Source organism: Vipera ursinii, assembly GCF_947247035.1.
Source record: "Vipera ursinii genome assembly, chromosome: 2".
Lineage (NCBI taxonomy): Eukaryota > Metazoa > Chordata > Lepidosauria > Squamata > Viperidae > Vipera > Vipera ursinii.
The window spans coordinates 126,470,978-126,497,876 of record NC_139513.1 but is presented as its reverse complement, the minus strand read 5'-3'; the positions used below and the strand labels follow the sequence as shown (position 1 = coordinate 126,497,876).

The 26,899-nt window shown below is 40.2% G+C and overlaps 1 protein-coding gene across 1 annotated transcript in view; it reads right to left on the bottom strand.

Annotated features, from left to right (window-relative positions):
• The window catches only part of RNF213 (ring finger protein 213), a gene marked incomplete at its 5' end in the record, with an annotated part of 158,673 nt that overhangs the window by 38,505 nt on the left and 93,269 nt on the right, over positions 1–26,899 (bottom strand). The window contains 18 exons of the mRNA XM_083351118.1: positions 5–115; positions 1,204–1,326; positions 6,185–6,381; positions 6,584–6,800; positions 8,008–8,122; positions 8,301–8,403; positions 8,491–8,648; positions 8,768–8,950; positions 10,422–10,522; positions 15,652–15,772; positions 16,637–16,818; positions 17,860–18,078; positions 18,302–18,456; positions 18,705–18,844; positions 19,379–19,570; positions 23,267–23,402; positions 24,394–24,456; positions 24,651–24,786. Of these exons, the coding sequence (XP_083207244.1) occupies positions 5–115; positions 1,204–1,326; positions 6,185–6,381; positions 6,584–6,800; positions 8,008–8,122; positions 8,301–8,403; positions 8,491–8,648; positions 8,768–8,950; positions 10,422–10,522; positions 15,652–15,772; positions 16,637–16,818; positions 17,860–18,078; positions 18,302–18,456; positions 18,705–18,844; positions 19,379–19,570; positions 23,267–23,402; positions 24,394–24,456; positions 24,651–24,786 (2,652 nt within the window). The remainder of the gene's footprint in view (positions 1–4; positions 116–1,203; positions 1,327–6,184; positions 6,382–6,583; positions 6,801–8,007; positions 8,123–8,300; positions 8,404–8,490; positions 8,649–8,767; positions 8,951–10,421; positions 10,523–15,651; positions 15,773–16,636; positions 16,819–17,859; positions 18,079–18,301; positions 18,457–18,704; positions 18,845–19,378; positions 19,571–23,266; positions 23,403–24,393; positions 24,457–24,650; positions 24,787–26,899) is intronic.

Here is a 26,899-nt window from a genome sequence, read left to right as displayed (position 1 = left end):
TTACCTTCTGCTTAGGGTGAGCATTTGGGTCTCTGCATCTATACAGTGATGTGAGTTCTCTGAAGATAGTCAAAAGAAAATGAACTGCCAGGGCAGAGTTGGAGTCCTTACATGCCTGAAGGGAAAGATACAAATAGCCAAAACTATTAAAAAGAGACAAGATAATCAGGAGTGCAGTTTCCATCTTTGGCTGGTGACAGAAATAAAACCTGAATTAATAAAACACAGACTTACACTACAAATTCCAAAGAGGTATTGAATCATAGTAGTTTAACCTCCTAGACTAACCTATAAGCAGCTAGACCAAGCTGTTTTGTAAAAGTTTTCTCACCAACTGTAAAGGGAAAACCAGGCAAGGGAATGGCACAGATTTGCCTAAGAATCTCTATTCCAATCTGGCAGTCAAATTGATTCCACCAACTAATGCAAGTAATTTGGACTGCATTATTTTTTATCTTTTTGAATTTCTCTTTGTAAGCCAATCTGTCTTCCACACCAATCAAACATAAAACATTCTACAAAATAAATCAATGATCAATGATCCTGGTAAGACCAAAGTGGATTAACTCAGATCCTTTGTACATATTTCTTATTCCCCACAGTGTTTTTCCCCAGATTCTATTAATTAAAGCAGTTATGGATAACTAAGCACACTGCTATGAAAAATGCCAGCATGATTCAATTTTTCAACCTCCAGGTCCAGAAAATAAAATTAGGAAATGATTACAGCGTACTGCTTTGTTTGGAAAAATTCACACACACACACACCCAAAAAAGAAAACAAAATAAGGTAATCTTGAATGACAGAGAGGATTAAGTAAATTGAGTAAATTTCTCTATGGCTGCCATGAGAATTAAATCCCAAAGGGGTTCACTGGCTCAAACAGGCTATGAGCTATTTCTGAAGGAAGAATACTTTTTCATTTGTAAACAATTCCAGTAAAACTTCCTTCCAAATTTTCAAACTGGGTATGTAACATTGTCTAGAAAAACTAAAGAAGAAAATACTAGAATGCCACTTGGCTCTTTAAAAGCAGTATCAACAAAAATCTCTCTCTCTTTTTGTCCAGCATAGCTAATAGAAACAGAAATGAATGGAGCATCTGAGAAATCCTTTAGTACTTTTTGCTTATTACCAAATCAGAGAAGGGCCCCTTCCTGCCAACCAAGAAGAGCTAAGCTGCTCAGAAAGAAAGGAGTTACCTTCAGGGCTGCTGCAATGACTTCTGTCTCGCCTTTTATCAGTGCTTCTTCCACAGCATTGCGTATGGCTTTGTAGTCTTTGCCACAAACCAGGAATCGATCAATGCGACCAGGCTGGAGTGTCTGAGGCCACAAAACATCAAAAAAAAAAAAACCTCTTAAAGGCATACCGTATGTACTAATTCACTCATTCATTTAACATGTCCCTACCATAGTCAATGGGATTTTCAGACTTTTTTTAGAAAGTTGGACAATAGGAAGCTTCTGAAAGTTAAAACTTTCTTTGCTTTTATACTGCCAGAGGCTGCTGGGAAAAGCTACAAAACTGTGAGTTCAGGAGAAGTGGGTAGAGGGGCACAGTAGCTAAGTCCTTGCTGATTGGACCCTCTTTGCTTTTAAACTGCCAGAGGCTGCTGGGAAAAGCTACAAAACTGTGAATTCAGGAGAAGTGGGTGGAGGGGCACAGTAGCGGCCCACGCGTGAATCATACTGTATAACAAATAAAATAAAACAAATAAAAAATAGTGGTGGTATATTCAGGGCAGGTGCATCTGAGATTCCTTTCATCTCAGCATGTCTGGCTTAGTTCAGTGCAACACTTGTTTTGCAGCTGTCTTTCGCAGCACTCTTTTCAAACTGGGAAACTGTCCTATATGTACACAAATTACTAGTCTACAAGGACAGATTCTTCATCTAGGGTCTGTAATCTGTGCTCTTCAGGCAGAAATCAGGTGTTCAGTTCAGCCCTCCTACTTTACTGAGCCTCCACGCTATCAGCCCCCTCTACCGCAAAGATCCTGCAGGAGAAGGGCAGTGTGGACAACTGTGGGATCCGGCAGGGTGAGAGCTGTGAACCATAAACCCAAAGCTTTAGCTGTGTCCCTGCATAACAGATACAGTGCCCTTGCTGACCTTAACAGGGACATTAAGGAAACAGGCCAAGGTAATTGTGATAACTCAAATAAGCAGGGGACCATGGTTCGAGATGAACTTGTTTCTGACAGGGAGAAGTGCGAATCAGGTATTCCACATCAGTCATGCAAGAAAAGAAAGATACCCAAAAAGAGAAGCCACCTTCTGGTTGGTGACTCAATTATAAGGGATGTTAAATTAGGAAAGGATACAGAGGTTTCAAAAGAGGTCAGGTGTCTTCCAGGTGCTACTGCCAGTAGGGACAAGAAGCGCATTTTCAAAATAGTCAACAATGCCAGCAAAGACTGTGATGTGGATGCCATTGTACATCTTGGCACTAACTATCTGTCCCAAAACGATGTACTCTCTGTGCAGAATGATTTCCAGAGCTTGGGGCAGGAACTCAGCAGAATAGGCTGTAGGCTCACTTTTTCAGAGGTCTTACCAGTGTATAAGGAGCAAAATGGAAAAGGCCAGCGTATAGCAGAATTTAATATGTGGCTAAAGGAGTGGTGTAAAGGAGAAGGCTTTGGTTATATTAGTCACGATGTCTGTAGCTAGTCCAATGAAAAAATGTACAAAAGAGATGGCCTGCATCCATCCAAGAAAGGGACTGAGTTACTTGGCAGTAAATTCACAGCTTTTCTGGAGGAATATTTAAACTAAACAACGGGGACAGTGAGTTAATTGATACAGAACATTACTGTCCCTGGCAATTTAAGAAAATAGGGGAACTTAGGCACCACACAAGTTATGTAGCAAGTAAACACAGGGTCAGTCATAAAGGACTCAAATGTCTGTACAGCAATGCGCAAAGTATGAACAGTAAGCAGGGTGAACTTGAAATTCAGGTAAAGAGGGCGGATACAATATTGTTGCCATTACAGAAACATGGTGGGATGAAACCCACAAATGGAACACACAGCGAGAGGGATTTAAATTATTTAAAAGAAATAGACTAAACAAAAGAGGAGGTGGAGTTGCTCTCTATATAAGAAATAACTTTATCTCTACAGAAATAGAGCACAACAATGATGAAAACTGTAAACTTGAATGTATTTGGGTCAATATAAAAGGGGGAAAAATGACATTGCCATAGGTGTATACTATAGGCCGCCCAACCAAGCAGAGGAAATAGATTAACTTTTTGCTAGTCAGTTAACTAAGGTATGTAGGAAGCTCATCACAATAGTAATGGGGGACTTTAATTACCCTGATATCAACTGGGAGACAAATTCTGCACCAAGTGGAAGATCTAAAAGATTCCTGACAAACCTAGCAGACAGCTTTCTCTCCCAAAAAGTAGAGAAGGGAACTAGGGAATTAGCCATATTGGATTTAATTCTCACTAACAGAGAGGAAATGATAGAAAGTGTCAAAGCCATAGGAACCTTGGGGGGAAGTGATCATGCAATATTGGAATTCAACATTATGGAAACACAAGCAATAGAACACAGCCAAACTAGAGTCTTGGACTTTAAAAGAGCTAATTTCAATAAACTTAGAGAGACCATGGGAAGAATTCCATGGATGAGAATCCTAAAGGGGAAAACAACTCAAGAAGCTTGGGAAATTTTGAAAAGTGAGATAATAAAGGCCCAGTCTAGCACAATACCAACAAAGAAGAAAAATAGCAGCTTTCAAAAGAAACCAGCATAGCTGCATAAAGAACTCTCTGATAAACTGAAAGATAAAAAGGACAAGTATAGGAAGTGGAAAGAGGGGCACATAACTAAGGCAGAATATCAGCAAACAGCCCGTGCCTGCAAAGATGAAGTGAGGGAAGCTAAGGCTCAAAATGAACTAAGGCTTGCGACCAAAGTCAAAAATAACAAAAAAAAACCTTCTTTCAACATATAAGAAACAAGAAAAAAGTTAAGGAAATGATTGGTCCATTAGTGGGGGAAAGTGGCAAGAAGGTGACAAGCAACAGGGAGAAAGCAGAACTGTTTAACTCATTTTTTGCATCTGTCTTTACACAAAGGGGAAAAACAGTCCAACCTACCAAACCCAGTGCCATAAAAAACAGAATAGAAACCAATTTAAGATAGGCAAGAAAATGGTAAGTGAGCACCTGTCCAGCCTAGACGAGTTCAAATCACCAGGACCAGATGGATTACACCCCAAAGTTCTCAAGGAACTGGCAGATGTGATCTCAGAGCCACTGAACTATATTTTTCAAAGATCCTGGAACACTGGGGAACTACCAGAGGACTGGAAGAGAGCTGATGTAGTTCCCATATTCAAAAAAGGGGAAAAAAATAGATCCAGGAAACTACAGACCTATCAGCCTGACCTCAATACCTGGGAAGATTCTGGAAAAGATAATCAAACAACAAATCAGCGAACACCTTGATGCGAACAAAGTTATCACTAAAAGCCAACATGGGTTTGTCAAAAACAGATCTTGCCAGACAAACCTTATTGCATTCTTTGACCAAGTGACAAAACTAGTGGACCAGAGGAATGCTGCAGATATAATTTACTTGGACTTCAGTAAGGCATTTGATAAAGTAGATCACAACCTACTACTTGATAAGATAGAAAAATGTGGGTTAGATAGCATCACCACCAGATGCATTCGTAGCTGGCTGACAGGCCGTACTCAGCGTGTGGTCCTCAATGGAACTGCATCTACATGGAAGGAAGTGTGTAGTGGGGTGCCCCAGGGCTCTGTTCTGGGCCCAGTGCTCTTCAACATCTTCATCAACGATTTGGATGAGGGGATAGATGGGGAACTCATCAAATTTGCAGATGACACCAAGCTGGCAGGAATAGCCAATACTCCAGAAGATAGGCTTAAGATACAGAAGGATCTTGACAGACTTGAACATTGGGTGCTAACAAAATGAAATTTAATGGTGAAAAAAGTAAGGTTCTACATACATTAAGGCAAGAAAAATCAAATGCACAGGTACAGTATAGGAGGTGGTACCTCACAATAGTAGCAACTGTGAGAGGGATCTTGGAGTCATAGTGGACAATCACTTAAATATGAGCAGCAGTGTGCTGCAGCTGCCAAAAAAGCCAACACAGAGCAAGCATGCATTAACAGAAGGATAGAATCAAGACCACATGAAGTGTTAATGCCACTTTACAACGCCTTGGTAAGGCCACACTTGGAATACTGCACCCAGTTTTGGTCATCATGATGTAAAAAAGATGTCGAGACTCTAGAAAGAGTACAGAGAAGAGCAACAAAGATGATTGGGGGACTGGAGGCTAAAACATATAGGGAACGGTTGCTGGAATTGGGTATGTGTAGTTTAATGAAGAGAAGGGTGAGGGGTGACATGATAGCAGTGTTCCAGTATCTCAGGGGCTGCCACAAAGAAGAGGGAGCCAAGCTATTCTCCAAAGCACCTGAAAGCAGGACAAGAAGCAACGGATAGAAACTAGTAAAGGAGAGAAGCAACCTAGAACTAAGGAGAAACTTCCTGACAGTTAGAACAACTAACCAGTGGAACAACCTGCCTCCAGAAGTGGTGAATGCTCCAACACTGGAAGTTTTTTAGAAGAGACTGGACAGCCATTTGTCTGAAATGGTATAGGGTTTCCTGCCTGAGCAGGGGGTTGGACTAGATGACCTCCAAGGTCCCTTCCAACTTATTATTATTATAAAGTAAACAGGCATGTGAATCCATTGGCCATTCGGAACTGTTTGACAGTTTAATCTCAGACAGCTGTCTCTCCAGCCATTCTATTTTAACACTAATATCTCACAGCAAGACAATCTAATCAAGGTCAGTCAAACAAAGATCCTTTCAAAAAACTCCTTCTGACACCCATTCATTTATCTGTGCAAAGCTGTCTTTGGAAGAGGTGTGGTGCCGCAATGGTTTGAATGCAGTATTACAGGCTAACTCTGCATTCCACTGCCAGGAGTTTGATTCTAACCGGCTCAAAGTTGATTCAGCCTTCCATCCTTCCGAGGTTGATAAAATGAGGAGCCAGATTGTTGGGGGGCAATATGCTGACTCTGTAAGCCACTTAGAGAGGGCTATAAAGCACTGTGAAGCTATTGCTATTCCAGAAATATTTATAAGTTGTTGACAGAAATTGGAATTACCTGTTGCTCTTCAATTATTTCTGATGGGAATACCCAGTGATACTGGTGGTTACTCAAAAGCTTCTGTGTGAATTCCAACCCATACTGGCTAGTAAGCTTTCGCACAAGGTAAATGTTATGCCAGTTATTCTGAATACAATGGAAGAACCGCCTCACTTTTTCCAAGTAGATTTGCTTTTCTTTATCTTCAGTATTGTCTGCAGAAAGAAGAAAAGTTGGTATTTAATTCCCAACCATACCACAGCAGTTCTAAAAAGATGGAGAACTTATCCTGCAAAGAGTTTTGTATTTACAAAAAAAGAGATTTCCCCCCCAATTGTTTCCCCACTGAGTAAGAACTCGCTTACGAGAGTTCTCTGGCAAGTTAGCATTTCCATGTGGCTACCATAATCCACTTGCCTGAAGTTTCGTGAACTTCAAAGATCACCTCTGCAGCTCTATCCATGCATAGGCGGAGGTTGGCAATTCCTTGCAAATACTCAATGGTAATTTTGGGGGAGACGGGATGGCGACGGTTCCACTGATGAATGTAATTTTCCAGAAAATGCCCATCCTTTGCCAAGCAACGTATTTTGGTTTCTTTGGGGAAATTTTCTATTTTCTCACACAATGAATCCTGAAAATAAAAGAATACTTTCCAATTATTTTATACCAGCTAAGGCTTCCAAATTAAGCAATTTTTAACCCTTCTATATGAATACACACACACACACACACAAACACGTGTGTGTGTATATAAAAAAGAACCTATCTGGAATATTTTCAACAAAATAACTAGGTCTACTCTTTGGGAGCAGGCAATAGAACAGTGGAGATAATGACAACCCCTAAGTCTAACTGTCCTCATATTAAGGCAGAGGAAGGGGAAAGTAGTGTTCCAGCTTAAGGATGAGCATTGTCCCCTGGCTTGGTGGGTGCCTTAGGGGAAAGGGTAGGTTTTACATCTAGTAGATTTACCAACTCCAATCTGCTCAAGCATGCCTCAAGCTTTACACTTTTGACTTAGGGGCAATCAAGATTTCTGCACTTTTAACCAAAGTTTATGGGAGAAACTTTGTGTGCAGGCAAAACTGGAAACTGGCTCTGTCACGTGTTCACTGGAATGGCCTTAACTTAAAGATTTCTTAAGTGAGAATTCCAGGTGAAAGTCAAACTTTCAGAAAAAAAAGGGCTACAGGGAGAATTGGTACTAAGAACTAAGATGCATACATACATACAGTGCATACATACATCATTTGGTTTATTAAAATCAGGAACATGGTGACAAAATGTCCAGTTAATAAAATTAATAAACTATGTTCACTTGCAATGATCTGCAACATGATTTAAGCTGATTTTAATAAAAATTGGCACAATGTGGTCTGTGAAAAGCTGCTTTAACAATCCTACTTTCAGAATTGATAACTTAGTAAATGTAAAACTAAATTGGAAAATGAGAAGACACTGATTCACTTTACTTTTTAAATTTTCAGTCATTTCCTCTAGATTTGTAAAAGTCAATAAAGAACCAGAGTTGACTACAATATAGCAGATTCTGATACAATAGCATAACAGCAGCATCTTACTCATGTCTTTGAGTCTGACCTAAACACAATGTACAATTTTTTTGAGAAAATCAAAGTGTACAGGAGCCAAAAAAACCATAGCAGAAATAAGATAACTACAGATTCTTTAGGAACAAATATCTTTTTCCTTTCCTTCTCCTTTTCCTTTAAGGAGAGTAGTGCACACTTTTTTTCATGCAAATATAATACTCTTCCTCAACAACCTACTGTCTCTCTGGCCACATTTCCCTGTTGAAGAAATCTGAAAAAGACAGTTACCTCAAAACAACTGATGAATAGGATGTACAGCTCTATTTTATCTTCCTTGTCTATGATGTGATTTGCTTCAACTTGTGATAAATGCTCTTGTACATAGGCTTTCACATCACTGAAGCTATCAAAAGAGAAACCTCCATTTATCCACAAATAATATAGGGATTTTTATTATTTTTAACAATTTTCAGGAAATAAAAAAGATATCCCCAGGGTCATAAGGATGCATTTCTCATGCAACAGAGATGCTGAAGTAGAATGTTCTGCCCCAATTTATGCATCCCATTTGAAAATCTTACCTGTATTTCAGAAGCAATTTTAACACCACAGAACGGATTACAGGAGATTTATCCACCACATCATCAAAGGGGGACAAAGATTTGGTATGTAAGTTTTCAGGGCCTAAGGATATAATGCAAGTCAGTCTGGAGAAACAGTACCATCCTTCCCTTTAGGTTAGAACAATCTCAACAGATGTTATGATCATACCTTTCAAAATTGACTTGTGCACAAACATCAGATTCAACAGCTCTTCAATCACAGATTTCTCTGGGGGATTATTGCCTTTGAAACACATTGTGGAAACCAGGTCTATGAAAAAATTGTTGCATAATTTACGGAACTGGGTGTTTTTCTTTATGGCAATGCTGTGGAGAAAATGTAAGTTATTATTTATCTAGTAAACTACCAAGAAATGCAGAGCCAATGCAGCAACTGAATGTCCTCAGAAAAATTTTATCTGATGGATAAGAAGGACAAGGTTCACCTGTGCTCCTCAGATACTGTGGGATTGTAATCATCTGGTAGACTGACCAAGCAAAGTGGACAGATCATCTGTCCCGGCCCCAGCCACTGTTTGATACAATCATAACAAAATACGTGATCGCAAGGAAGGTTTACTGGATCTCTAGGATCGCCCAAACATATTGGGCATGAGCTTAAACCAAACCTGTGAAATCAAGAGAGAAACATGTAAGCGGCAATATATACTTAACTATAGAGTTCACAATGAAGTAGTAGCATAGGTAAGCCCTGTTCTACCCTTCACATTTGTTTTTACTTAGAGTATTTGCACATTGCTCATTCCTAACATGGTCCAGGGCTGCATCCAGAAATATAATAAGAGCAGCAAAATTACAATTAAAATGCCTGGGCAAATAACTTTGCTTTAAGCCCTAGCTTCAAAAGGAGGGGTTTGCTTTAACCTCAGGGTCAGTACCTTCCCCCATACAACTTCTCTCATAGGAAAAGTAGAGTTAATCACAGCTATCTAATGAATATGTGCAAAGATTCACTGGTGACCTAAAAGCATGAGGCGTACTCCGTCAGAGTAAGCAATCCTCAACTAAACTTGTCGTAAACCAAGTTCATTGTGATCAGCTTGTATTGGTACCACAAAGCCACCAACAACTAGAAAAAAATATTTCAACTGGGAAGTTATGCCAGACCTTTGGGAGGTTTTGCTACATTGTGGTTTGGTTACAATTTCTGGACCATCTTTAAGAAAAGCCACACACAAAACACACTGTAATTATTTGATTTTGAAGTTACCAGCATATGAGTCACCATAAATTGACCTTTTCCCTCCATGTAATGATGCAACTGATTTATAGGCAAAGCTAAAAAGTCCTCCTTTTCACTTATGTTTCATAGCAGTTTAAGAATAGGAACTACAAACTATAAACCTAATTTTAAGAAGCATGTGACCACATTTAGAAGAGATGTTTCTCCTGAAATCTAGCCGAGAATCAGCAAGCATAGTTTTACTCAGTATACCGAAGATTAAAGTAATCTGAAGTTCTCTCTTTTGTTAATGATTCCCTATACTCTTTATTGATACCAATTGAGTTAGATTTACTTTGTAGGCAATAATTTTATTTCAAAATGTACCTTCTTTTCTCTAATATTCACCCATTAACAACTTGTAAATGCTGCCATTGTATGTCAGTCCACTGTATTATAGCCTGGTTGTTTAAATTAGTTTGGGGGAAAAATCAGTTCCTCTTTTATTTTATTCAGATTTCTTTTATTATGCGACAGTGAAATAATAAGCATCCAGGAAAAGGACTAAAACGGTGATGAATGTTGAAATAGGTTTAATGGTGCATATTCTGAACTTTATGTCTGTGACCTTGTATAAGCAATTCTTCCATTGCTTTTTCTCCACTCTCATGGGGAAGGAAGAGATAGAGTAGAAGATGAAAACACAAATCTATAAAGGCAGAAAGGGGTCATTTATTCATTCATAAGGGCTCGTACCTCTGCTGCCTCTATTACAAAGAGAGTTTTGGGAGCCAGGTTGAGTTACTATAGGTCTTGATCTTTTTGTTAAATACCAGGTTGAGGTTCAACAGAAACGAAAACATTTGTGATATTTTTGAAGCCTTCCTATACCAATCATTCCATTCCTAAAGCATTACCTGCAAAATGATTGACTGGCATCTTCCTTGCACTGACATAGTATTCTCATCACTGCACTGAATGTTCTCATAGTTTTGATGTCAGAATCCCACTGAAAACACTGGGAGAGGAAAGTGAGGAGAGAAATGCCATCATTACAATTTCCAAAAGTGAAAGTAGAGGACCAACATGTTTTCTCACTTACCATTTAAAAAATATTTAAAATGCTTAAATATCAAACCTTTTAAAAAACTGTTCTAATTTTAAATCAATAAGGAGGATGGAAGATCAAAAAGAACTGATTACAAAAACTGGTTTTCAAATTGAGAAAAAAGCAAAATACCTGCATATTAAAATAACTTATAAATTGTACCATTATTTCAAAATAGTTAGAATAGAATTGAATAGAATAACTTTATTGTCACTTTAAACGTACACTAATCAGCATACATTAAAATAAGATTTCGCTGCATACAGCTTTCAAAGGGTAACCACCTCCAATATATACTACACAAACATGACAAAAAAAGCATATACCCACATACAAACACATATATGACCCAGAGAAGTCTAGTTTGGATGTATACATATATATGGCGAGAAAAACGAATCTTGATAGTTTACCAGACAGATGGCGTAGGGAACAAAGCTGTTACAGAATCTGGTAGTTCTGCTATAAATACTTCAAAACCTCCTCCCAGAGGGGAGCAACAGAAAGAGACCCCATGAAGTGGGTGTGTAGGTCTCTAAACAATATTTCAAGCTTTAAGCACATAGCGCTTTTAAGCAGTGTTCTGCATAATGGGAAATTTAATTAATTTAATTTAATTTATTAATATTTCTATACCGCCCTTCTCCCGAAGGACTCAGGGCGGTGTACAGGGCAAGAATAAAACACAAAGCTACAAAAATTAAAAAGTAATTAAATACATGCCCATAAAAAACAATAAATACATTAATAAAACCCCAATAAAATGATAGTAAAAACCCCACCAATCCCCCCTCAGGCCAGGCCGGCTGAGCTTCCTATAATCTTCTCAGCTGTCCTTACCACTCTACGTACGGACCTTCTATCTGAGGCACTGCTACCACCAAACCAAACAGTGATGCAGTTAGTTAAAATGCCCTCATTTGTGCCTCTGAAAAAGTGGCCAGGACAAAAGAAGAAATTATGTTAAGATGTGGAATGAAATTAAGACTTGTTAAAAATGAGAAAAGTTACAATTATCATTGTTTGGAGAAGTTTTGAGGTAAAGATGAATGTACTGTAGAATGATTCTTTTATTTCAAACGATATCTATTTTGAAAAATGATTTGCCTCTTAAGCAATGATAAAAAAGATGTATCTAGATTTACATGGCATAATAAAAAAAACCAAGAGCTGAATATAAAATTCTTCAAGATCCAAAGGAAAGAGGAGGATTATGATTATTGATTTTAAATTGGGTTTTGCAGCCTGGTGTTTGGTTTCGATGAAAAAGTGGGTGTTGTTGAAAAATAAGACAATGTTAGAATTAGAGTAACATAATCAGAGGTTTGATTGGCATGGTTTTTTAATGTTAAAACTTTTACTTTAACTTAAAGTAAATGTAGATTTTAAAAATCATTATGTGAAAATATGGAATAAATATTAGACCAGGTTGTGCCTGAAAATATCTTTATTGGTCTCAACACAGGAAACATTTTAAAGAAACGAAACAAGAGGCAAAGAAAAATGGTTAAATATCAAAATCTATTAATATAGAACATGGAGAATTCAAGATACCGTATTTTCCAGCGTATAAGACGACCCCCTACTTTTAAGAAGTTTTTCAAGGTTTTTTGTCTTATACGCCAGAAAATACTTACATGCCCTGCCCTCCCTGTCTGTTGCAGAGGAGGCGAAGGCCCGACTGGCCCCGCCAGCCCTCCCGCTGCTCCCGCGCTTCTGCTGGCCCCCGAGGCGCAACGTTTCCCGGATGGCAGGCAACGCCGAAGGGCAGCCGCCACCCCACCACGGCTGGTGCCCCTCCTGCTTACCCCCCAGGCCTTGAACTTCTCCCATTCGGCGCAGGGCGGGGCAGCTCCGCCCGCAGCCTCTTTTTCATGTGCCGCTTCCCTCTCACCGTCGGCCGAGGCACGCTCGGCCCGGGCTCCCGGTCCCTCTTCCCAGCCGGCTTCCCGCCTTGCCCCTCATGGAGCTGGACTGGGCGTGCAGCCTCTCGGTGTGGCTGCTTTTCCTGGGCAGCCTGGCGGTGCGGCTCCTGAGCTCGGACCTGTTGCTGAGCCGGCGGCTGCTGCTGCGCGTGCGACTGCTGGCTGTCCTGCAGGTGCTGGGCCGTCCTGCCGCTGCCCCTCAGCGCCGCGCTCACGGCGGCTGCCTGCTGGCTCGTCTCGGCCAGAACCGCCCGGCGGAAGCGCAGCATCAGACAGGAGCAGGACTTCCCTGCTGGCTCCCATCCGACGCTCTTCCCTCTTGAGGCAGCAGCTGCCTCAAGAGGGAAAAGTGTCGGACGGGAGCCGGCTCTTCCCTCTTGAGGCAGCAGCTGCCTCAAGAGGGAAGAGCGTCGGACAGGAGCCAGCAGGGAAGTCCTGCGTTCGCGCGTGTGTGCAGGACTTCCCTGCCAGCTCCCGTCCGACGCTCTTCCCTCTTGAGGCAGCAGCTGCCTCAAGAGGGAAAAGTGTCGGACGGGAGCCGGCTCTTCCCTCAAGCTGCCTCAAGAGGGAAGAGCGTCGGGCGGCAGCCGGCAGGACAGTCCTGCACACGCGCGCACTCCCCAGCTGCTAAGGAGCAGCAGGGGAGTGCGCGCGTGCACAGGACTGCCCTGCTGGCTCCCGCCAGACGCCACCCACTGATTTTCCGGCATATAAGACGACTGGGCGTATAAGACGACCAGCCAACTTTTGAGGTGATTTTCATGGGTTAAAAAGTCATCTTATATGCCGGGAAATACGGTAAAAGTCAAGACAACAATTGACTACAGAGGGATATAGATAATTGTTTTATTTTTATATATATGGACAAATGGGAGAGAACGTGATGAGTAAGATGAAACTGATATTGTGTTAAAAATTAAGAGAGAATTTTTATAAAATGATGTATCATTGGTATATGACAACAGAGAAATTATGAAAGGAGCATGAAGGCACTTCAAATCAATAATGGGGATGTGAAAAACATGAAGGGACATTTTACTATGCCTTCTGTGTCACTGCGTTTTTTTAGTTTTGCCAGCTTCGCTCATTTCTAATTGTACATCTCTTTCTGCTCTGCACCTGTGTTATTATCTTATCATGTAACCATAGTGACTCCAGCTATGTCCAGCTATGTTTTGGTTTTAAACTGTTTTGTGCGCATGCCTAGAAAACGTTTCCCACAGTTACTACCTTTACTTTGTTCTTCTGCCTGATGAGAGAATGTAGTCAGTTTAGGTCTTTTGTTTTCTCATTAAAAGTTTTACTATAGAAAATGCCTTGGATTTTCTTTTCTTTGATATTGACCATGCAAATGAACCACGGTCCATCCTCCTCTGGTCGGACTGTTAATTGTTCTGCGACATTCTGAACTTGTGAAAAAGCTAGAAAATTTTGGATACAAATACATGCAATAGAAAGAATTTTAAAGATTAATACTAAAAAAAACCAGATCTCTTTTTACTGGGATTTACTGATGAGACAATTAAAAAGGACCCATGGGTGATTTTATATATGGAAACTGCAGCAAGATTATTATATCACCTATAATGGAGGAATACCAAAATACCCACAATAGATTGGAATAGATTGAGAAGATGGCAGAATTGTCAGAAACTGACCCATTTAGTTAAAACAATTATTTTTATAAAAGAGTGGAAAACTTTTGTGGACTTTTTGCTGAAAATAGAAAAGAGCAAAGTAGTGATTTATGGGTATGATGACTGAAAAAAGATTAAAAGAGGACCGAAGGGATATCAAAGAAGGAGGAGGAATAATGTTGGAAAAAAGACCGGAAGTCACTTTTTTTCTGATTATTTCTTTACATTTTCTTTCTGTTTAGCTCTTTGTACTTTTTCTTTTACCTTTCTTTTTTACTTTACATTTCTCTTTTGCTTATGTAAATATTCTTAATAAAAATAATAAAATATTGTTTTAATTTTAAGTTAATGGAAAGCTAACGCACGCTGTAAAGCATCAGCTGCAATACTAGTTTTTATTTCTAAGGATGTTTTTTGTGACCCAAGGAGACTTCAAAGGTATTCTGAGAAAACAAGATATTGGACGGTAACAATCCAATTCTTGTTTGGAGAAGGAGAGGTGGCAGAGAATATCCTGGGAATTTAAGCAGGTGTGGTGAGGAACAGCCTCATCAGTTTGCCACCTAATAAATGGGTATTTTATGATGGGCCAAAGTCATAACATATAATAGTGCCCATAATGTAGCTCTCAAAATTCCACTGAATGAACTGATCCCAAAACTCCAATTATTTTTTCCTCCAAAACAAATGGCACATTCCTTAGTATAGACCATGGATCCCCTGATCAGAATATATTTAACTCTTCAAGTACAAGTAAGTAATAACTACCACATAACAGAGTGAAATGAAATACACAATGAAGTCATTCCATCTGGAAATACATACAACTTTATGGAAGCAAAACTCAGCAAGTGAAGATTGCAAGGAGGAGGAAGAGGAAGCAACATCTTACCAAAAAAAGGGGGGGGGCACTTCTATTCCCTAGAATTGAACAAAGTAGAGCTTCTGAGGTTGGCATATAGTAATTAACCTAAATGTTTAAATAGAGAAGACTGTACACTCTTTCCTCATTTAGCAACCACAGTTCAGCCCTTAAATTGGAAACAAAACGATCACTAAGAGAACATAAGACAGAGAGAAATGGAAAAGACACCGTAAAGATCACTGGTTGCTGCCGTCTAGTTCTCTTGTGGCTGATCCGTTATTTTACTCATTTGCCTTTTCTTTTCCCTCCACGCAGAGCAGAAGTTGTTTCTCTCCAAAGCCTTCGCCAGAAAGTGCTAATCACAAATTAACAAGCCCGGGTCTTAATTAAGTTGATTGGAACCCTTCTGTCAGATGACTCTGCTGCCTGAATCTGACCAGATCAGTTTCACAGCTTTGGTTGCCTGGCATAGGAAATTTGGTCACAAATGCATGATTGGTTAGAAAAAATGATGGCTTTTAATTAATAAGGAGTGCTTATATTGTTGACAACCAACTAAATAAATGAATGCTTAAAGTAATATTTCCAGTCGGGTGAAGCTATCATTCTTACGTTGTTAAGTTTCATGATATACTTCTTCACCAGCTCCTTCAGTTCAGGAATCAGAGTTTCTGCTCCAAGCAGCACGTGCTCCACAAAGAGGGACACTGAGAAAACCCTATTCCACTGGCTCCTATTGGGAAAAAAAGCCTAATTTATTAAAAAGAAAAAAGCATACTATCAAAAAGCGAAACTGAAAAACAAATGGACTCTAACGATATAATAAAGAGATCAGTACTGCCTTTTATGGAAGCAAATAAATCTACCAATTCACTTGCAACCCCGACTGCAAGTAGAAACAAAGGGTTATTTTGGGAATTAACAATTGACCCAGGCCATCTTGAAAACTGGGCTTAAGATGTGATCAAGTGCAGCAGGGCAGAAGAACAAATGTATCTGCTCTTGCCAAAAGAGCCTGAGAGAGCCCTCCTTGGTGGAGCAGTGGGCTAATGCCTCCTTAAGTAACACCAGCTGCCTGAAATTAGTGCAGGTTCACATCCCACCAGGCTCAAGGTTGACTCAGCCTTCCATCTTTCCGAGGTAGGTAAAATGAGGACCCAGATTGTTGGGGGCAATAAGCTGACTTTGTAATAATGCCGCTTGGGGTGTGTGTGAAAGCCCTAATAAGCAGTCATATACATAGAATGAAGGCTACTGCTAAGCTTGTAAGCCGCCCTGAGTCTTCGGAGAAGGGCAGGATATAAATGGAATTTTTAAAAAAAAGTACACATTAGTCCTCTTCAACCAATCTAGCGTCAAAAAAACATTCCATGCTTGCCACTTTACATCTTCAGATCCAACCTATGTTAGGATTGAGACAACAGGAACTAAAGATGTTTAGAAAGCATGCTATTATCATAGGAAGTCAACTTATAAAGTTGGCCGGAAAAAAGTCAGCAACTTATCAACCATAGAAAAAACCAACCGTGAAATGATCTTACCACCACTAAAAGTAGACCCAAAACAACATTTTCTACCACCCTGAAATTTTACTTACTTGACCTCTTGGAGCATTTGGCTGCATTGGCTTCCACTGCCTTGGCTGCAGTTTGCTGCACATACAAGTTCAATGGGCATTTGAAGGTCCTTCACCTGTTGGAGCCATGCACGGGTTTTCCATGTCAGGACTGCCGAGGATAACATTTCAGTACAGGCCAGCGCAGCAAACACATCTAGCACCTATGGCAAACAGGCATAAAGAAGCCTCTTACCACACACGTGTAAGAACACACACTTTGTCCTACCGTTAGGACCGAGAATTACATTAAGAGGATCGAATCTAAGCATCCTTTGGTAAAGTAGACCAACTTGGATTTTGATGCTCTCACTGCCTCATTGTGTTTATGGTTTTGTACTTTGCTAAATACTTTGCTAAATAATCTGACAAGTATGGTGGTATAAAAATCAAATACATAAATAGTTCCCTAAATAAATACAAGGAGTTCTCATTTAGTAATTGCCTTGTTTAGCAACCGTTCAGTTATGACAGTTACAAAAAAGTAATTTTATGATCAATCCTTGCCATTCACAATCTTTGCAGGTCTGTAAAGCAAAGGAAAGCTGGAGTTAAGATCATAATCAGTCACGATTTAATGAGTTTTATTAGCACTTTGCTTAATAACTAAACCAACAGTCCCAATATCAGTCACTAAATGAGGACTACCTGTAGTTCCCTTCTGTAATACCATTAGTGATTTTAGGTGGCTTTCTTCCCATCTATCCCATCAATCAGTTTATTGGCCCGTTTTACATCCCCTTGACTTCTCTTTCACTTTTTGATTTTGAATTACATTTCTACTGACTTAAAATCCCCATTTTTCTTTTCATTTCAACTTTACACTTCTTGTTTTCAGCCTGCTTTGTTTAATGAAAAGCTTTTGTTGTAATTTTATCACAATATATTGAGATCAGTTACCTATATCTTATTAAATTTCAATTTTATTTATGGGAATGTAATTATTATATATGAACACCAATAGAAGCAATTCTCTTATTTGACCCCGCTTAGGAGATTCTCCCGTGTATTCATTCCCATTACAAAGCAAATACAATCATTAGGAGTATAGCCCATAAAAGCATTTTTGAAGACCTGCCTGGAGCTTCTTTTTTTGCAGACAGATTCATTTCTCCTGATTAAGAACACAGAGAGAATGCCACTTCTCCCACCCCACACCAGGTGTCATGTTTTCCTATTAAGATTAAATGTTACAGCCCACCCACCATTTGGCTGTGCAACGTGCAGCTTCTGTTCTTTTCTGTTTGTTCAAGGGTATGAAGCACTTCAGGGTACACAGCAAGAATCCGGGAAAAGTTCTGCAGACGACTCCTAAACTGATGATAACCAAGGTGGACCCAAGGAAGGGAGGGCACTCTTGTTCCAGCACCAGAAGAGGCGGCCTTCATTTCTTCCACGCATGACAAGAGGGCCACTTGCAACATCTGAAAATATACAGCAGCATATTTGAAGGTGATTCTCCTCACAATCACCTGATGAATCATAAGGATTTCAATAGTCTTTCCAATACATGGGACACATTTATCTGTGTGGTAATTAAATGCCAAGTCTACTCACTAACTAGCACCTATTACAGCACGCAGCTGTTGGGCATCATGAAGCAAGCTTTTGACTCCAATATTAGCCATCTAGGATTGAAATACGCACATTTAGTTCCTTCTCTGAAGTCACACCCATTGTCAGGAGAATAAAGTCTCTGACATAACAATGAAAAAAGATGGCCTTCTCTTCCTCCGTGTAGCAAGCTATGTGTTGCCCCAGTGGTGTCTGCTGAAAGATGTCTAGAAATTTCTCTGCATGTGCTGGAAAACAAAAATGGGATTTAAATTGTTTTGCATCTCCCCAGAAATAAAGTCAACCAGTCCTCTTTAAAGCATAAAATAAATTTAGTATGAAAAATACAATTTTCTTGATTTTGTTTTTTACTTAATTTATCAAATTTTTATTCTGCCCTTTGATCGGTTTACCAATTATAGGCGCTAATTTGAGCCAAATTTTCCCACGTTTTTCAAACAAAGCGACCTTTTTAACTTCCCCTTGGCATTCTCACCTTCATTATTAGTAATATGTTGTGCCTGAATCCGAAGATCTTCCAAATAATCCTTTATCTTCCAGCTGAAAGGCATCTTATTGCCAGCCCCTGTAGACACTTCCATGTAATTCTGCACATAAATTGGTTTTGTTTGAGAGCTAAAGAAGATAAAGTAAGTTTAAAATGAACAGATGCTATTTCAATATATTTTGAATGCATTAATGTAAAAAATAATCAAGCAAGGTATAAAGAGATATATTTTAATTTAGGTACAAATAAAAACGTGATCAGTTTAAAGATGAATGGATTGATGATTATATGGTGGATGTATTTACTACACACCATTTTTTATATATGGAATAACAGAAATACCATCACATAAAATAAATCTCTTTCGATTTGTTCTACTGAAACTCTGTTTATTCTACTTTGCTCTTTTATCAAAATGTTGGCGATTGGAGAGATGTTTTTCCTGCCTTTTAGCTATGTCCAACTGAGGTGCTAACTGTTGAGCCAATTTTTTTAATAAGCCATGCTCACTGAAAAATGAAAAGCTAAACCAGAATTACACATTACTGATATTGGTATATACCACATTATTCCTTCATATTTACTTCAAATTCCATTTACTTCTCTCTGTGATCAACAAATCTGTTTCTTAACCTTGTCCCCATCTTCTTCCCATAGCTTACCTGCTCTGACCCATGACATAAGGGATGTCTAGAAGTTTTAGTTCATTGAAGATGAATAACCACAAGGCTTTCACACAATTTTTTGTTGTTGGTTCGACCAGCAAATCCAGATTATAATCTCTGTCCAAAATAGATATCATGTAGGCCAGAAATGGGGTCACCATACTCTGGATCCGTTTCCACAGCGTGTGTCTATATAAATGGAAGAGAAGAAAGCACATTCTGAAGAAACCAAATGATCTCACGAGGACGATGTATCGTTAAGGTGCTTCCAAGTAAAAGGCATCACGCAGAGATGCAATCATATTAGCTTTATTCAATGATAGATCAAAGAGAAAGAAATACTTGGCATGAAAGCATTCATGCCTGCATGTGAGAGAGAAACAAAATAAAAGCAAGCTAGCATTACATAACTAAAACAGAAGAAGAACTAGAAGCTAGGAGTAGAATCATAAGAGAGACTAGAACTAGAACAAAGAGCAGCCCCTCATGCAGAGGTATTTATCGGGGGTCTTGGTCCCTCCCTGACCATAAAACACTCTGCCAATGGGGTCTGTCGGGGTCTGAGACCCTTGGCTCATCAGTGGAAGCAAAGAAGCCTCTTTGCCTCCATCTGATGACCCTTTTGGGAAACTGCCATGGCTGGCACAAAACATCTAACACCAAATGTCTTTTTTTTGTTCAGCTGATTTGTTTAACTTCCTAGTGTATTAAAGATACATTAGAGAAAATTTTAAAACCCCCAGATGCATATTTTATTACTGAAAAAAAAATTAAAACTTCAATAAGGGACTGGTTGCAATTAAACTAAATCTCCCAGAAGCTGCCATATTTGGATTCAAGGCAGTTTTTCAACCTGAGCAACCAATTAAAAAAAAAAACACCAGGTGGCTCCAGAGAGTACTTGATTAGTAAAGGTAAAGGTAAATGCTCCCCTGCACATGTGTGCTAGTCGTTTCCGACTCTAGGGGCCAGTGCTCATCTCCGTTTCAAAGCCGAAGAGCCAGCGTTTATCCGAGGACTTCTCCGTGGTCATGTGGCCGGCATGACTAGATGCCAAAAGCGCACAGAATGCTGTTACCTTCCCACCGTAGTGGTCCCTATTTTTCTACTTGCATTTTTACGTGCTTTCGAACTGCTAGGTTGGCAGAAGCTGGGACGAGTAACAGGCGCTCACTCTGTTACGCAGCACTTGGGATTCGACCTGCCAAACTGCCGACCATCTGATCGACAAGCTCAGCGTCCTAACCCACTGAGCCACCGCATCCTTTGATTAGTACTTGAATGTAATACCTAATCTATACATTATACCTAAACATTCCTCCTTCCTGGAGGGCAGTAAGGTTGGTGTTTCATGTGGAGTCAGTAAATACAATACAAGGCATCACTGTGCAGAAACCATGTTGTTACAGAGAGGGGGAATATAACAGGAATCACAGGAACGAGATGAATCAGAGTAGCAATATCACACAGGAAACAAATACTGTACAATAGAGATGAATGATAGAGCTGCATATAAGGTAAACATAACACCCATAACATCTTTCCCTTTTCATGTTAACCAAACAACATTATGAAATTTTGGATGAGAACCAGTAAGAACACTTTCTATAGGTTGAGTCTGTTGGGTGGTTGTGAACATCTGGCCATCTTTGTACTAAGAGTTTCTCCAACCTCGCTGAGGTTGTTGGGCTCTTCTCACCACTTATTGGGACGTTCCACATTTGATTGCTGTCAGGTATACTGGCTCGCTCAGGACTGTTATTAGCACTGGTCTGTGGCATCAGTACTGTGCATTCCCTATTGCCAGTGGGTCAGTGTGGCCCAGGTGACTCGTGTCTGTCCACTGGCTATGAAGTCAGGCTGCAAGTCAGGCTGCTCAGCCACACACAGATCCAGTAGAGTTCCATCAGTGTCCACTAGATAGGAGCTTGGTGCCACCCATTGTAAACAGATACCCATTTTCCAGTGACTTGTTCGATCTCCAGGCAGCATTCTCATATGGACTCGTTCCCCAATATGCAATTCTGGCAAATCTCTGGCTAATTTGTCATATCTTGCCTTGAATACTTGTCTCTTAAGCTGTAACCTTTCTAGGACACCTTATATCACAAAGGGCTCAGATACTTAAGTAATATTTGCTTCATACTTCAGCTTCATACTTGTCCAGTTGCACTTCGACCAGCGGCTTAATGGCTATTGGCATATCACACTGTACTGGTGAAATGGCAGGATCAAGTTCAAAGTGTACCTCTCCTGGAACAGATACAATGGGACCCTCAAAGACCTTATTGTAGACTTGGAAGATTTGCTGTTTTGTCAGTAGCCTCGCCAAGGATTTTGAGGGGTGAATTTCGACATTGTGTAAGTCAGCAGGCATGGTGAACTGCATCAAAACCAGATGCTCGCATGTTGATCCAGACAATAGTGGTTTCTGATCGGCTTCCACAATCTCAAATTCAAGTTTGTGGATACCCACATGTATGCTGAATTCTGTTTGGAAAAGTCCCAATAATTCCATTACTTCTCCTGAATATAACTTCAGTTTGGTGCTACTAGGCTGAAGAGGTATCTTAGGTCTCAGTTTCATTTTGTCCTTTAAACTCATGACAATATATGTTGCACCCGAGTTCAGCTGGCAGGGCTGGATTATATTGTTGAATCTGAAATTTACGAACAATTTTTTCCCTTTAAAGCAACAATGCATTCTTTTGTGTAAACCACATTGTGCACCATAAGGATCTGACATTTGCTCAATTGGGTGCAGCTTCGTCGCTTCCATTTTACCTGAGACACACTTGTGCAAAATGATTTGGCCTCCCACATGCTCTGCAGGTTTTCCCATATGCAGGATACTGCTCTTTCTCTTGTACATGCACGCTGTCACAGTACTTGCATGATACTGGGTTGCTCCCAGTCAAGTTGTGTAGTAGATGAATTTTGTGTTGATGCTTGTACTCGTTGCTCTTCATCCTTTGCTGTTGTTGGGAGGCTGCATTGACACTGCCAATCTATTTATCCTGCTGCAAGGCTCTCAGATGTACGACATCTCAATTGCAGCTTGTAAGCTTAAATCACGTTCTCTCAAAAGGCGGCAACGTGTGCTTTCACTAGTGATACCCAGAACTATTTTATCACGAATGAGTTCGTCTCTCAGAGAGCCATAATCACAGCTTGCAGCTTTTTCTCTTAGCTTTGTGACAAAACTGCCTATTGGTCACCTTCTCCTTGCTTACAGCAGCCAAATATGTATCTCTCACATATGACATTTTTAGAGGGTCTGAAAAAGACTTCTAAGGCATCTAGGATGGCTTTAGTATCACTCTTTTGCTCCTCTGTAAGGGTTAAATTATGCTTTTAAACATGGAGGCATTCTCTGCTCATAAGTCTTCTCAGCGTGGCCGCCTGCACTGCTGCTGGTTTGTCAGTTAAGCTTGTGGCTAGGAAGTAATCCTCAAACTTTGCTCTGAAGTTGGCCCAGTTACTGCTGCAATCTCCACTCACCCTCATTGCCTCAGGCAGGGGTATGCTGTTAGCAGCTGCCATGATGCTGGCTTTCTTGCTTCAAATGCTCAGCTTCCAGGTCAGGGCTGCAAGTGCTAGACTGGCATGCATCAAATATGTGGACACAGTGCAGATTCAGATGCTTCTGGCACCATGTTTCATGTGGAGTCAGTAAATACAATACAAGGCCTCACTGAGCAGAAGCTATGTTGTGACAGAGAGAGGGAATACAACAATAGGATAGGAAATGCATCACAGGAACAATAGAGATGAATCATAGAGGAGCAATATGACACAGGAAAAAAATTCAATAGAGATGAACGATAGAGCTGCATATAAGGTAAACGTAACACCCATAGCAAATACCTGATCTATACATTATACCTGAACGTTCCTCCTTCCTGGAGGGCAGTAAGGTTGGAGGCCTCCCGGAGCACCCACTCCTTCACATGGAAAGAATTCTCTTCCTGTTTCTTCAAAAGGCAAGTAAGACGGCACTTTGTAATCTTCAGGAAGGTGCCTGAAAAGACAACAACAGGACAGCCTAATTTTTATTTTTATAAAATTTTTACAGCCACCTTTTAGGAATATATTTCAAAGAACATAAAACAAATGACTGATGGGTAATTCAGATTTTGAATCTAAATTAATGTTTCCTGGTCTTTTGCTTGATGACCCTACATAAAATCATAGATTTGCTTCCATAAGAGCTACATGACTTACAAACTTGGGCATTTCCCTCAATAATTTGAGATTATTTAAGAATTGTTTGCAGTCTACACACCCATTGTGAGAAGTATCAGTTTATTCCTTTTCTGTTTTCTATTCTGTAACTACTTAGTAATGCCACTTATTTTATTTTTTTAATCCCATTTATATCCCGCCCTTCTCCGAAGACTCAGGGCGGCTTACAATTTAAGCACAAACCAATGTGCCTAGCAATAGCCTTCATTCTATGTATATGCCTGCTTATTAGGGCTTTTGGGGGGGCCCCCAAGCGGCATTATTACAAAGTCAGCTTATTGCCCCCAACAATCTGGGTCCTCATTTTACTTACCTTGGAAGGATGGAAGGCTGAGTCAACCTTGAGCCTGGTGGGATGCGAACTTGCACTAATTGCGGGCAGCTGGTGTTACTTAAGGAGGCATTAGCCCACTGCTCCACCAAGGCTCTTCTTTATTTCACCACTATTAATGGTATGCTCTAAAGGTAGGCTATAAATAAAGGTATGCTATAAATGAATACCAGGCATGGGGAAGAAGAGTCATTATGCAGCTGTGAATAAGACTGAAACCCTTCTCCTTTTGCAGGATTCCTCTATTCTATAGGATTCCTATACATTCTCTTTCTCTCACCCTAGACTGGGAAATAAAATGATTGATCTACCAATTCACATTCAACAAGGGTGTAGATTATGGTCCATAATTTTTAATGAAGAAGCATCATCCTATAGTGGATTGATTCAGACTAACAACAATCTGCTTCATCAACACAAACACACACACACTTACTTGACACTTCCAGATAACTGTAGGAGGAAGGCAAGCTCTCATCTTTTGATTTTCTATGGGGGTCTAGTCAAACACAGTCACAAACAGAGCAAATACATTATAAGAATTATAAAACAGAAACTGATCCTTTATTTTATCCCTTATTGTACATTCAGTATCCTGAGCATTCATATAATATAGCATGAGGAACTTGCATTAAAATATCTTTCACTTTAACAAAAGACCATGCTCCTTCTAGACACATTTGTATTATATACCTTCCTCAGATAGGAGGCTAAGAAGAATTTCAATTCTCTTAGCGCTACGACCAGCTTCCTCATTTTGGTCTCTTAGCATGCCGACAGCACTTTGAACACAACTCCTCAAAAGAACGGTAGTATCCAACACCTGAGACTTTCCAGACACAGAAGAAGAAGAAAAACCATTAGTTTCATTTTTGATGTGCGCTGTTGTGCCTACAGTAAAAAAATGGCAATAAACGTTATCTTATCACCTTAAAAACCTATTAGTGTATCCTGAAACATGTATAATAATCTCCTCTATGGTTATCAGATCCCTTGAGATGTGAATGAGCATCTGATTAAACTGAGCTGGACAGCCTTTTGATAGTTGAATTGAGTGTCACATTTGAAAAAGTATGAGATAATAATACAAGTGTCCAGCAGGACCATTATGTTTCCCTTCCCTGGGGGAGGATTCCTAGAAATTTTCTTCGGTATTTGGTTTATTGTTTTCACTATGCTGTATTTTACTAGAGCTTACATGTCAAGTTTTTCCCCCCACTAACAGTGGGAAACAGTGCTTTTTATCAGCAGAAAAGTTCTAAGTGCAAAAGAGCCTTTTCAAGTTGAAAAAGGGTATTCCAAGCTTGAAACAGGGCCATTTGGTGTCCAGGACATTTCTCTTATGGTCAGACCAACATTTTATCACAACCACTGGGATCAGAACAATCGTTTCAATTGTTTTACATAGCACTACTTTTACTTTTCCACTATACAACAGGAGGAAATTACATCAGCCTTTCTTTCACCAACTTTTTCACACACACACACACACACACACACAAACACACAAAAATAAGAGTTTGAGGGCCAGATAAGGCTCTGGTGCTCTAAGATGCCTACTTCTGCCTGGGAGCACAAAGGAGAAACAATCACCCAGATACCGAAAAAGAAAAAGATTTTGCTTGGATAAACACCTTAGTAAAATAAAAATAATGCAGCACTAGGAACTAGGGAGGTAGGCAGCCAGGTATAAAAAGTTCAATTTCTGGAGAAAACAGATACGAAAGAACATCTTTGCATAACTGAAAGGGCATACCTTATTGCCCATCTATATAATCTTCTGAAACAGTAGCTAACAGAGCTATCATAAAGATCACAAATAGTGATCCCCAGTACTTTTTTTCTTAAAAAAAAAAGTGCCAGAATTCTCATCTTGGGGGGTGGGGGTGGTGCTGCTGCGGTCACGGGTGCGAGGGGTGATGGTGGCGGGCTGCCCCCCGGGGCCAGAGATGGCGTGGCTGGTGCTGTGGGAGCAGCGGGACCCGCTCTATATGGTGGGGCTGCACAGGGCAGATGGCGGAGGCGGAGCGGGCCAGGCGATGCAGGGCGGCCACTTAGGCACGCAGGGCGAGGCGACGGTGGCGCAGGTCCAGCACCAGGTAGGCCACCAGCCTGGCTGACACAGGTAAGCACAAGGAAGGAGTACACATGGACTCCGCAGAATCCACCTCCCACTCCTTTGTCCTCTCTTACCTACCTAGTTGAGATGGTGTAGTTGGGCAGCAGGGAGGGATGCAAAGTTCCTGTCAACTCGCCTTCGCTGCAGACAACTTGCCGTTGCAACGTTTGCCGGCCAGGTCTTTTGGCACGCTCAGCAGCAATTCCTATTGGCTTTCGAAAGCCAATAGGAGTAGCATAGCTTGTGCAAAAGCTTTTTTGTGTGTGTGCAAAAAAGGGTGCCGGAACGCCATTCCGAGCGTTCTATGAGGAAAAAAGCCCTGCTTTTATGTTTTAATCTTATGATTTTAAAAATATTGTAAGTTGCCCCAAACCTTGCCATGTGGATTGCATACAAATATTATATAATCAGTAAATAAAGGTAGAACATATGTTAAATATACATCAAATGATAATATGCTTCCCTACAAAGTCAATTCTTGCTCAATAACAGACCAAGGAGTTAACTTGGAAAGGCAAGAGGAAAATCTAGAAGAGGTCTATGCAAAATGTAGAAGGGAAAGGCCCACACTGATAAATTAAAAATCTTTGTGGTCTGCAAAGGAATGCTGGTGGGCTAATCAGTGATTTGGTGACTAGAGGAGCATCTACAGTGTTGGAGCTCGTGGTCATGGTAAGCCATGGAGGCACTAGGCAACATGACTTTCAGGGCAGTGGTGGTGGTTTTATTTTTTTTATTTTTTAAGTCTGCTCTGTCCAAGGGTGCTTGGTAGGCTGCATGTACAGGCCTGGTCTAGAATTTATTTTGGAGCATTCAACTATCT